The 12,726-nt window shown below is 45.8% G+C and overlaps 1 protein-coding gene across 1 annotated transcript; it reads right to left on the bottom strand.

Moving 5' to 3' along the window:
- Positions 1-1,259: 1,259 nt before the first annotated feature.
- Positions 1,260-10,509, bottom strand: LOC129602396 (uncharacterized; the record flags this gene model as incomplete). The annotated part of the gene is made up of 3 exons (XM_055501402.1): positions 10,346-10,509; positions 1,590-3,006; positions 1,260-1,518 (listed from the first exon to the last, which is right to left on the bottom strand). Coding segments are annotated over exons 1-3 (1,840 nt in total), but the record flags the coding sequence as incomplete, so codon positions are not given.
- Positions 10,510-12,726: the final 2,217 nt, after the last annotated feature.

Here is a 12,726-nt window from a genome sequence, read left to right on the forward strand (position 1 = left end):
ACCTCCGTTCCAATTTCCATTTCCATATCCGTTTCCACCGAAATTTCCGTTACCCACTCCTTGTTGTGGTAACCCAACATTGATAGGGGCCACGTTCTGTGGGGCTGGTGGGGCCACATTCTGAGGTACCGGTCTCACTTGAGCTGCCGCCTGTATCGCCGCCACCATTGCGTACGTCAACGGTTGCCCAGTCTGACTGTCGATAAAGGTCACCTCCTTTGTGGCCTCTTGGACCGGTGCCTCTCTGCGATACTCAACTGGCTGTTGAACCGGTGCAACTGCCGCTCTTTGCTGTGGCAACATCTCAACTTGACCTGTCCGGATCGTCACATAATCTTGGCTGCGTTGACCTTTGGGCGCTTTATATTTCTCTTCTCCCGCTGACCAATGACGGAAGAAATCTTTAATCTCGGTTGGAGTCCTGCACTGTTGTGTGCGTAGTGCCTTATAAAGGTCACCGTCCACTCTACATCCTTCGATCAGGAAACCGACTGCCTGCTTTTCAGTTATGATCCTCTTCGCCTTGTATTTCATAATCGCTTGATAGAATTGATCAAGCGATTCTTTTCCAAGGTCAAATTTTCTTGCCATGGCTTCTCGTAATCCGAGGACTTCTTCATCCCGATCTCCATATTCATCTTTGAATTTGGCCATCCATTCTGTAATTGTATATTCTGTTTCCTCCTGGAGTGCGATCTCTCTCTCTCCTTCGAACCAGGTTTTCGCTGGTCCTTTCACTGCGCTGGCTATCTCGATTAAGATCTGGTCGTCGGTGAGGTGATACGTTCGTTGGGTATCCCTGACCAGTTGTGTCCAACCATTCACTGCGTCGCGACTTCCGTCAAAGGTCACCAATGTCGTTTTCCGTGCCATCGAATTGAGTGCATTTACCAATTTTTGTGTTGGATCTTGATCTTCTACTGCACTAGAATCACTGTCGTCATCTTCCTGGTTTCGCTTCGCCTTTGCGTAGCGGGACTTCCTTGGGCGTTCTTGACGGCTAGGCGGTCTATCCCGTTCTTGACGGCTAGACGGTCTATCCTGTTTCCTTTCGTCGATGAAAATTTTTGTTTCGATATGTGGAGGAAATTGGGAAGGGTCACCTTGATTCGTAAGTGAATAACTTTCCGATGGTGGCTCTTTGTCATCTTTGACCTTTTCCCCGTCCTTTTCGTTTTTGACGCTTCCTCTGCCAGTACCAGTTCGTAGCGGCATGTCGAAGTGGAAGCTTTTGCCCGTGCCCGTTTCATGCGCCTTGCTGTAACTGGGCGGGGGCGACTCCACTGTTGTAGTCCTGACTCCATATTGCAGAAGCTGTTCGTCTTTGTGCTTGTTGGACATAACAAGCGCCTTATTCTCATCTTCGAGGCGCCTGATTTTTAAGTCAAATTGCTCTTTCTCGTTCTTCAGATTTTGGTTCTCTTGGTTGACCTTTAACATGTTCTGGTGGAGTTGGATTGTTTTCTCCTGGATCACCTTCTCCGTATCATTTTCCACCCTCCTGATGTGTTCCGCCAACTGGGTAACATCTCTTTTAATTTCGTATATTCTTCAGCTGCCGCTTTCAGCTGGTTCTTTGTGTGGGTGACCTCGTCTTCTCTCATCATTGCCGTTTGGGTCATATCAATCAACTCCGTGTTGAGTCTGATGATCTCCTGTGACTTCTGATGGACCGTTTGTTGCCATTCTTTATCTTTCAGTTCGAGCACCGTGACCTTTTCATCCAGGAGGTGTGCCTCATGTTTCCACCTCCTGCCCTGTTCGGTAGATGTCTTAGTGGTTCCTTTCAGCTCGGTATTCTCTTCGGTGACCTTTCTGTTATCCTCCTTCAACGCCTGGTTCTCTTCCATGACCTGTCTGATTTCATTGCTCAACCGTGCGCCTTCGGTGGCTGTGAGTTCACGCAGGTCCTTAGCCACTTTGACGGCGTCGTCGGCTCTTCTCTGATGATCCTGTGATTCCTTCTGGAGGGTTCTGATACTCTCGTCGCGCAGCTTCAGTTCGTTTCTGAGCTTAAACACCTCGTTGGTATTTGTCAACAACCGTTGAGTCGCGTCAATGAGTTTGGCCGCGTATTCGTCTCTCTTAGCTTCCGCTTCAGTGACCTTTAGTTTCAGTGAGTCACATTCGTCTTTCAGTTCGGCTAAGTGCCGTGACCTTTCCGCTGTTTCTTCGGACATGCTCTCATTAAGGTCACTGACTGCAAGGTGACCTTCCATTTCTCTGTCATCTACCATTTTCAGGTATTCCTCTGCCATTTCCTTTTGTTTTTCGTATTTGACCTTCCATTCTTCTGCCGTGCTCTCCAGATAACCCCGTTGTTGTTCCATTTCAAATAGTCGGGTCTCGAGCGATACCAGTCTCTCTTGGTATTCCTGCTTTCTTTTAGCCATCTGACCGTCCTTGGTGTCGAGTTCACTTTCCAAGTCTTGAACACGTCTCCTCAAAGTCAGTGTAGGGCTAATCGGTGAAGGTGGTCGTACATTTATGACCTTTCCAGTTTGCGTCCGTTCAATGAGATGCTCTGGTATTTCTTTGAAAGGTGTCATCCCTTCAGCGCGGTCAGCTTGTCTCATCGCAGATTGGAAGGACATATTCATCGTCGTTTCATCGTCCGTAAAATATGATTCATTTGATTCATCTGACACCATTGGAGTAGCCCAAAGGTCATCGTCTGCCGCTTTGTCATTCAATGAAAGGTCACTCAGTCCCAGTTCAGCAAATTCCTCTTCGGTGACCTTTGTCTTTTCCGTTTCCGATCGAGTCAGGTTCACATTTTTATCCTGCTCATTCGTTCCGCTGATGGTAGCATCCAACTGTGATGCTCCAACCGGTTCCGCTCCTCTTTCTGTGGGCTTTTCCTCCCCGGTGACCTTTATCTGGTTTATCGGATTGCCTCCCGCCGCAGACGCGGGAGTTTCCTTTCCGTCGCCACTGGAGCTCTCTTCGTTCTGTATTGCTCCGAGCGCCACTTCGTATGTGTTGTCGCTGCCTTTGCTGTCTTTTCTTGCAAAGGTCACAGCCGCTCGGGTCTGTCTGTCATGTCCGACTGGACGCGCGAGCGACTTATATTCCTTCTTATAAGGATCGACTGTGCCTTGTTGTGATCCTCGGGAGCTCCTGCTTCCCTGACTGCTGGTGGATGTCGGTTCTTCTTTGTCCATGTTGATCGGATAACTTGGACGCTCCTGCCAATTGTTCTCACACACACGTTATTGTATGGTTTATTCAATGATCCTAAAGGTCACTCTGTACCTCCGAAATTTTTCTAAGTCCTTATTAAAGGTCACTTTTCGGCTGAAAAATTTCGACTAAGTCCCGTTTAAAGGTCCCTTTTTTGATAAAAAGTTCGAGAGGTTTGCCCTAAAAGGTCACTTTCGGACAAAACTTCGAAACAGCTTTTACAGTTTGAAACACGTTAGCGAATGAAATCCTACAGCTGCAAATATCGCTGTACCACTATTCAGTTCAATTTCACTTCGATAAAGGTCACCGTTCGTCAGTTTCAGATCATAAAGGTCACTTAAATAGGTCAATTTGGTCAATTCCAACTTTTTTGATAAAGGTCACTTTTCAAAGTCAAAGGTCAACTTCTGGTCTCAAAGGTCACTTTCCGACACAATTTATGTTAAAAGGTCATTTTCCAGCTCAATTCGAGTTAAAGGTCAATTTCCAGCTCAATTCTATCAAAGGTCACTTTCTAGCTCAATTTTGATCAAAGGTCACTTTTCCTTTATCTTAACTCAAAAGGTCACTTTCCGTCTCCCTTATCTCATCTCAAATCGAATTTCCCATTATCGCTCAAGTTCAACGGAAAATCCCCATTCGGGTTGTTTACTTTGTTCTGATTGGTCCGCTAGCTCAAATTATTCAGTTCAAATTTCAGCCAATTACAGCTCAGATAACTGACCAATCACGTTAGTCCATTTAAATTTATATAAGCCTGACGTCACGGTCAACGGCCAGACGTGCGTATCGTGTGCAAAACCCCGCCTACTTTTACGCTCAGCTCAGTACGGACCAATAAGAATTGCCAATTTTACCAACTAGCCAATCCCGTAATTAATAACGGTTTTCTACCTGTTAACCGTCCGTCCGTTCCGCGTTCCACGGGGAAATGATCCAGATGATCCAGATTCTTCTTCCACTATCCGTTCCCGCGTCGCCGCTGTTCCGTAGCGTGCCTCGCGCTATTAATAGGCTACTGTGCCGGCTGTGCCGTAGCAGCAGTAGTTTTACGCTCTACTCCAGTTTGGAGGAGTCTGATCTGGTCTTTTCCGTGCGCCCCCTTCGGCGTTTCGGCGCTTCTGCCCCACGGCTTAGGATTCGCTGAATCCTTGCCGAGTACCAGTGACACCAGTGTAGGTCTTCGCTGAAGACTCTACACCGAGGAACACTGGCGACTGAACTCTTGCACTCTTTCACAGCTGAGGAAACAGCACAGGTCTTCGCTGAAGACGCTGTACCGAAAACCAAAGCTGGTAATCCGCGTCCGATGGAGGAATTGCACCGCTTGTGGTGTTGCGCTTTGCTGTAGGACAGACCTTTGCCTTACTGGTCACGGTAAACAAGTCAAATAACAGGCCAGATTTGCCTGACAAAGTCAAATCAGATCAGTCAACTCAAATCAGAGAACCGCTGTCGGCTCTGCTACCATCTAAAGCTAGATCCAACTGTGATCCAGATACGGAGACCTAAACGGAATAGATCCCGTGGAAGTGAGCAATGCGATCTGGATTGCGAACTACGCGGAATCACGAAACGTCGCACCGCTAATTGCTGACTTTTTATAATATTGAGAATTCCGACAACAGAAAATCAATAATGATCGGCGCAGCTCGATCGTAAAACGTGGAGCCAATTCCACACTGTGTAACACTGTGCAGCACGTGCTATGCCGCGCCCACTAACAAAACATAAGCCAATCAAAGGCGAGACACAACACAGACACGTAATCCAGTGGCGAGTAGCGTCACGAGCGTGAACGCTAGTGAACCCCCGCTCACACAGGTTTAGGTTGCCATTGGAGCTGCAGAAAGAAATCTTCCTGTCGCTGGACACCGTTGATCGGCAGCGCTGTCGTCGCACCTGCCAACTGTGGGAGACGCTTCTGACGTCTGTGGATTTGTGCCAAGATGTCCGCATCTCACGAGACGACTTCGGTCTTCGGTCTTTTTCGATCTGCGAATTGGATTCGGTCAAATTTGCATACGTGGTGTGCGCTTGTGTCTGCAAGTATAGTATGTCACGGGACTTACGCGCACAATTAGCATCCATCCAGGGAACACCTTCTGTAAATTACGGGAAAATTGGACTTTCGCTCATGAAACCGTAAGATTGGTTAAGACCATCCTGGACAGCGCCGGCCTTCGCGTTCCTCGTTTGATAGAGCATCGCCGATCACTAGCCATCCCGCTGTACTGGAGTCCTTTTAACTTGCACTGGCTGTTTGCTGATCTGGTAGCGCTGAATTCCCAGCTGGCGTCGCGCTGTGACCGTGTGATTTGGGCAAATTATTCACTGGACTGTCAAGACTACGACGAAGAGGTAGTAATGAAATTCCGCATTCCCGTTACTGCCTTCACAGCAGACAATATCGATGAGGCACAAATTTGGGACCTGTTCGAGAAGCATTTGTGTGATAAGGGGAGATGCGATACGCAGCGTATTGCCCACTTTATAGCGAATTCGACGGACAGTTCTGGGAAAGCAAAAGGAGTGAAAAGAGTGAGTAACTGTATAAGCTGGTTCCAGCATTTCTAACATAAAGCCTAAAGGTACAGAATACGGATACATGTAGGGTTGTCATCACGTCGTCACGCAGTTTCACAATCACGCCGTTTTCCTGCTCACAATCCCATCGTGCCGAACATTTGAGGGGGTGATAAAAAAATGTGATGAGTGATGGGACGGTGATGTGATGGGATGAATTTTTATTGTTAAAAATGAAAGGTCAAAATCCGGTTACCTAAATTATAGCGCGTCGGCAGTGCAGACATTTTTAACAACATTTTTAACAAATTCTGTGATAGAGCAGTTTAGAATCGAGAAATGCGAAAAGTTGCACAAGCATACTATGAGTGACTTGGTTCGCCTCTGGTTTGGTTTGATTTATTTTAAAAATATTCGCAAAAACTTGTAGCAATTTTATACCGTCGTCGTGCTTTGGCAGTAGAGTTTGTAAATTATCTGCCAAAATGGCCGGAGATTGGGATGCTGAGTGACTGTTGTGGAAGATGATGAAAACATACTTGACGTAATCTCCCAACGGCTTTCTAGTACTTGCGAACTGCTGCAAAACTGCGAGAACCATAAAAGCTCGTATGCAAGTTTTGGCTTTGAACTGATGTCAACTTGTTGTAGTTAAACTAGTTGCTTCGGTTTTTTCGACTCTTTTGAAAGGCATCTTTGTTGAAAACAGTTCGCATAAAATTTCGAATTTTTCGTTGTGAAAAATATGTCAGAAATAAATAAATAAATAATTATTAATAATCTATCCCACCAATCACATCACTTCCTGTTCACATTCCAGTCACATCCCACCTCCAAAACCTTGGTGGGATGGCAACCCTAGATACATGTACACTTCGATTGAAACCGTCATTGGATCACTTATACTTTACGGTGCAGCCAGAACTTACTATAGGTAGAGGACTGGGATTGTCGATATTGTCTGCCGCTACGCTATAGATTTTGCCGCTCCGCCCGATAAGCAATTTTTCCGATCTGATATAAAACTTTTCCGATACCGCTTTTTCCGATGAAAACATCGGAGTTATCGTACATAGCGGAGGCCTCCGATGACTTATCGGGCCAGCTCTGGTGCTCAGTGATCCACCGTATGGTAGCTTGGTAGCACTGATCCAGTGACGGTTTCAGTCGAAGTACGGATGTTTCGCGCGAAGTATGCGCTGTGAACGATTGCCACCATAGTACGTCCGCCCAGTCACAAATCACGCCTCTCAATACCCAAGAAAATTACAAGGGAAAAAAGTTATTCGTTTATAATTTATATTGATAAGACACACTTTAGACCGACCGACTCTGGAGTTGCGTGTAACCTGTGAATTGCAATACCAGTTTGTAATTATACGAATACTATGATCGTGGGTGCTTGGGGTTGTTACTTATTAGTTTTTACTAAACCACCACTGTATTGACTTCTTCTACAAATAAATCTGTGGTTGTTGCGTACGTTATCGAATTCGATGCCGTTCTGTCTTGTTTTCTGTTTCCCGCTATATTGGTGCGTTAAACTGTAAATCCTACTCTCGTTATTCTATTTGGAGGATTATCAAGCATGCGACCCGCGCGCGTCCGCTCATTATCGCAGACACCAGTGGACGTTGTCCAGTGTGGCTGAAGTGGACGTGCGCAAGCTCAACGAATTCTGCCTGTTTGCCTTGTCAAGCTACATGAAATATTATGAATGGTTTAGCAGCGATGAAAGCGATGACTCCAGTTACAGCTCCGAGGACGATTAGCCAACAGCCCGCTTGGCGAGTTACTCGCCAGTCTATAGTTCAGTAACTTCCCGTGTATAAGTATTCCTATTCCGTCGAGCATCGAGTTTAACAACGGCAGAATCGTTCCTTGCACTCGTATACTTTGCTTGTCTGTCTTTGCTTTGGTTGTATAGTAAAAAATGGAATAATTGTGAGCTAATTTGCTTTTTTCAGCGCTTGGTTCTGCAACTTCTGCTTACAAATTAAACGAATACCGCGTTTAGCTGATTAAGAATTGCAGTTTTCATAAGCCCCGTCTAACACGTGGACAGTACCTGTGCATGGGTTTTGCTTGAAAGATGAAACACAGAAATCGCATATAAGTATTAATATTTTGGCAAGCACTGACTGCTCCGTCATGTTCAATACTTTAATTAAGGAATCTAATTTTAGCAATACGTCTTCCTATATACCGTAATTCCCGCCTTCCGGCATTCGAAGATTCCATACTTAAAATTCTGCCATCTGCATAGCTGCACAATAAATTACATACGAGTATTATTATTAATTGAGCCAATGTCCGTACGTGATGTATAGCGACAAGGTTTACAAAATTATTACTGTACTGAACTTCGCACTCGACAACATTTGCAAATGCCTGTACAGATCAGCGACTCAGCTGGCAACTTTATTTCTTGATGTGCAACTCAAGAAGACAACAGCAAGATGATCAAACAGAAATATTATTCTATGCATAGAAACATAGACACGCCTAACAGCAGACAAATCCAGCGCGGGAACGCGGCCTCCGTTCAGGATCAGCTCCACCGGGAACGGATTTGGATCAGTTGTTCTCTGTTCTCTGACCTCCCGAGACTATTTTCTGCTGATTGAGTGTACAAGCCCGTCCGGATGATGAGTACGATATAGAACAGCGAAAAATGTAAATTCATGGGTTACGGCGTAACCCATGAATTTACATTTCAAATTCATGGGTTACGGCGCAACCCATGAATTTACATTTTTCGCTGTTCCGTCACGGTACTACTAACGGTCAACGTCGAAATTTCACCGGCTTTCTTCCTGTAGGCATTATAACGTCGGCAGAACATTTTCCAGCGTTTTGACAATGTAGAAAGTTTTGAAGGACACGAAAATCCAACGGCGCTTCGACATTGATCTTTATGTACAGTTTATTATTCGGTACTTCAACCTCAATTCAATTAGATAAAAAAAATCTGAAAAAAACTTTGGTATGTATTTCAGCATTATTCTGAAAACGCTGTTTGGTATAATGCTCAGCATTTACACAAATTGTCAGATCTGGAATAGTGCCAAGGATATACAAATTGCATCCAGTTGTATAATGCTTAGCAATTAGCATTATTCCAAATTCATAGCATTACACACAGCCACATCAACATAACCTATCCACATAATACAAAAGTGCAAAACATCGACATAGTACCTACATAAGTAGCATTTTGACCTCTTCGTCTTATTCTTTGCGAAACGTCGATATGCGGCGACATTGGGTGGGGCTTCCAGTACCGGTTTGGAAAGTGGAGTTGCGCCAGTATAATTATGATATTTTGTGTTTGAGAAATCCAAGTCGCAGTTCGATGCTTGAATTATCGAATCGAAACAGCGAAATTTTTAACAGTCGCTGCAAATTTGCAGTGTATGAGGTTAAGGATGATCGTGCGGTATACTGGCGCCGAAAAATAAAAAAATGTCATTTTCTCATACTATCGTATTATCGTATTTTGTTCGTGTAGCCAAATGTCCATTCTTGTGAGTGAACCAGAAAACGGTTTCAGCGCGCAACATCTGCACCGCAATCTGGCCAAATTAAAAGAAATAAAAAGTATTCCACACTCTGCTATTCCAGACTTCCAGTACTGCATGTGCCGAAATTCTACGCTGCTGAATCGTTTTCACACGAGACCACTCAAGCACCAAGCCGGCAGGCCAAAAATCACCCCCAGGCCGGCAGGCCAAATTACAAGCCGGCAGGCCAAAAATCAGATTGGATGGATGTTTGGAGTCAGATTGGATGGATCGGGATTGAATTCTGACCATGACGCTATTGAGCGCTTTTAGGACCATTGTAAGATCAATGCATGCGTACACTGCTCCGACAGAAAGGTGGACGGCTCATCCACCAATCTGCCGAAGGTCGGTAGATTGGTAGATGCGATTTCATTGAACATCCACCATCCACCCGTTCACCTTTCTGCCGGCTACAGACGCGCGCTTATCCCTAGCGACGCTGTTCGTATTGTTGCTGACAAACAGTGTCAGCAAAATTAAATGCTATTTTGTCGACTTACGATTCACGAATAAAGCGATACTATTCCACATAATCATACGAACTTGAGCCGGTCTCTGGCGTACTTTCTGTCGTAGATGTCAGTCTGTGATCAGTTCAATGCTCCGTGGACATGCGCCCATGGAGCAGCAGTCACCTGTTTTACGAGCACGACATGTCAGTGCTTGAATGGGTTCTACGCCGAATTAAAAATCCGTTCGGTAGTGATGTTTGCAGATCTCGCTCGAGCACGAACTCAGGTACTTTCGATCTCCATGATTTTGATGTCTATTTCTAGTATTCTCCTCTCGATTTGACCGCTTAAGATTCTTTCTCGCACATTCAGTATCTGGTGGCTTGTCTGCTTCCTTTAAATTGTGGGTGAGCAAAACTTCTTGGCGGACCCTATGGGCAATTTGTGACGTAGTTTGGTGTACTGCATTCGTTGGTGACGACAGGAAACGCATTTCCCGTCTGTCATTCTGGATAATTTTGCTCAATTACAGATAACGTGCTCACCTTTGGACGGGCTTATCTTTCGGCCTTTCCTTTGACCAAATCAGAATGCAAATATGCGAACGGTCGTTACTGTATTGGTGGAATGCCGTGGATGTCGAGATTGACGGTCGGCTGCAACGCGGGCTTTTCGGCATGGAGAGGAATGGCAGCACGACGCCGTGTCTTATCGTGGATTTCCGTTGCCCGGCACAGCGATCGGTCCTGGTTGAGTACGGCACGGTAACTGATAGCCATCCCGGTGGTATAAGCGTAGGAGCTGGCATGGAGGTGCTGGCCCTGTTACGCGACCATCAAGATCGCCCTTGGACATGGTATCCCGGAAAAGTTCTCCACTCGTTCGAGAAAGGAAGCCTACAAGGCTACGCCTTGGTGGAAGTGACGCGGGCCGAATACCGTTGCTGCGAACTGGTTCCCTGCTCTCAGATCCGTTGGCCGTTGTCGAAAGAAGTATTCCAGGAAATGGTAACACGAGTTGATCAAATAATCAAACTATATATGATACAATATAAGACATATGAGAAAAATCCACGTACTAATAATTAATGTTTTTTTATACGCTTGTGCACGAGCATAATAAAAACCTCGCGAGTTCGCTAATGTAGAACAACCTAGAGAATACCGTGTCTCTGGCGGCCGGTCGGTATTGTAAGTGTCCAATGCGAAAAACTCGAAGTATTCAGGTACTGTGGAGGCAGGTATTCGAGAGCTGCAGTTTCTGCAGGTACCGTCAGAAATCAGTTCTCATTGTTCTACCTTTAGGCGAAAGCATTCGCGCGTAAAAGGCAGGGACTGGGCCGTAGCAAAGTCTCATCCCGTGACGTTCACGATGATAAACGTTCTGATGATGTGGAAGCGGTGTCGAATGAGCCACCACACAAGAAGAAATTCCGTGCTGATGGAAGCAAGTTGCGGTTGCCTTTGGAGCTGCTGAAAGAAATCTTCCTGATGCTGGATACCGTGGACCGGCAGCGCTGCCGTCGAACCTGCCAACTATGGGAAACACTTCTGACTGCTGCGGATTTATGCAAAGATATCCGCATCTCGCGACGCGACTTCGGTTTGCCCCTTAATGACCATTGGAACCGGGGCCGCGAATGCGACTACGTGGTGTCCGCTTGTCTCTTTAAGTATATCACTGCAGCCACGCGTACAATTTGCATTCATTCAACAGGAAGATTCTGTACTGAACCGGAAGATTTGAGCACAGCCCATGCCGCAGTTGGGTTGGTCAAGAACATCCTGGACCGCGTCGGCCTTCGCGTTCCCCTTTTGATCGAGCCCCGGCGATCACTAGCGATCCAGATTTATCGGGATAGCGTCTTTGACTTGCGCATGCTGTTTGCTGATCTGGTGGCGCTGTATTCCCAGCTGGCAACGCGTTGTGACCGCTTGATTTGGGCAGATTATTCGTTGGACTGTGAAGACCAGGGCCCAACGGTTTTCATGAAATTCCGCATTCCATTTGCTGTTTTCACACGAGACAACATCAGTGAGGCACAGATTTGGGATTTGTTCGAGAAGCACATGTATTCTGATGGAGAGCCTATAGACACTCAGCGTATTGCCCACTTTATAGCCAATCTGACTAACAGGCCTGCTAAAGCAGAAGGAGTGAAAAGAGTGAGTAACTTTACGTAATTCCACTTCGCTTTGTATTGGCTTCTTCTTCTTGCCTGCGTCACTTTCGTAATGTTGTGGTAATAATGCTGTGTTACCTGCGTATAGTCGTATTGGTGCGTTAAATTGCGAATTCGTTCAATTCTGCAGATTTTGAAGGAATATCAAGCCTGTGATCCGCGAGTGTCCGCGCATTATCGCGGACACAAGTGGACGTTGTCCAATGTGGCTGCAGTGGACGTGCGCAAACTGAACAAATTCTGCCTGTCCACCTTGTCGGCCTTCATGAGGATCAGTGGATTTTACGTGAGGCAATGCGAGGAGTGCAGTAATCCCTGCGATGAGTGTGGATGCTGGTCTGATGACCATGGATTTTTGGAATCCAGTGACAATTCCGAAGACGAGTAGCCAATAGACCCCTTGGGGGTACAGTCTACAGTTCTGCTGTTACCAAGGATACCGACGAAATAGGAATGCTCTTAAACACGGCACAATCGGTCCTTGCACTGGCGTATTTCTGCTTGTCTGCGGCTGCTTTGGTTTTATGGTAAATAATGGAATAAATCAATGTAATAAATCAATGGAATAAATTAATGGAATGGAATAAATATTGGAATAACTTTGTTTGTTGCTCCTTGCTGCATTCGGTTCTGAAATAAACGTTCTTACTGCTTAGAAATTATCTGTATAGTGTGTACTGTGTAGTAGTGAAAATTGGTTTTTATGCGGGTCCATTCAGGCAAGTGAAATGGTGGGTGGACGGAACGTGAAACCGTTTTCTGAAAGCGGTCGGCATGCGAAACAGAACGAGAAACACTCAGTAGAGTCTGTAAA

This window comes from Paramacrobiotus metropolitanus, unplaced genomic scaffold, assembly GCF_019649055.1.
Source record: "Paramacrobiotus metropolitanus isolate TYO unplaced genomic scaffold, Prichtersi_v1.0 Parri_scaffold0000434, whole genome shotgun sequence".
NCBI lineage: Eukaryota > Metazoa > Tardigrada > Eutardigrada > Parachela > Macrobiotidae > Paramacrobiotus > Paramacrobiotus metropolitanus.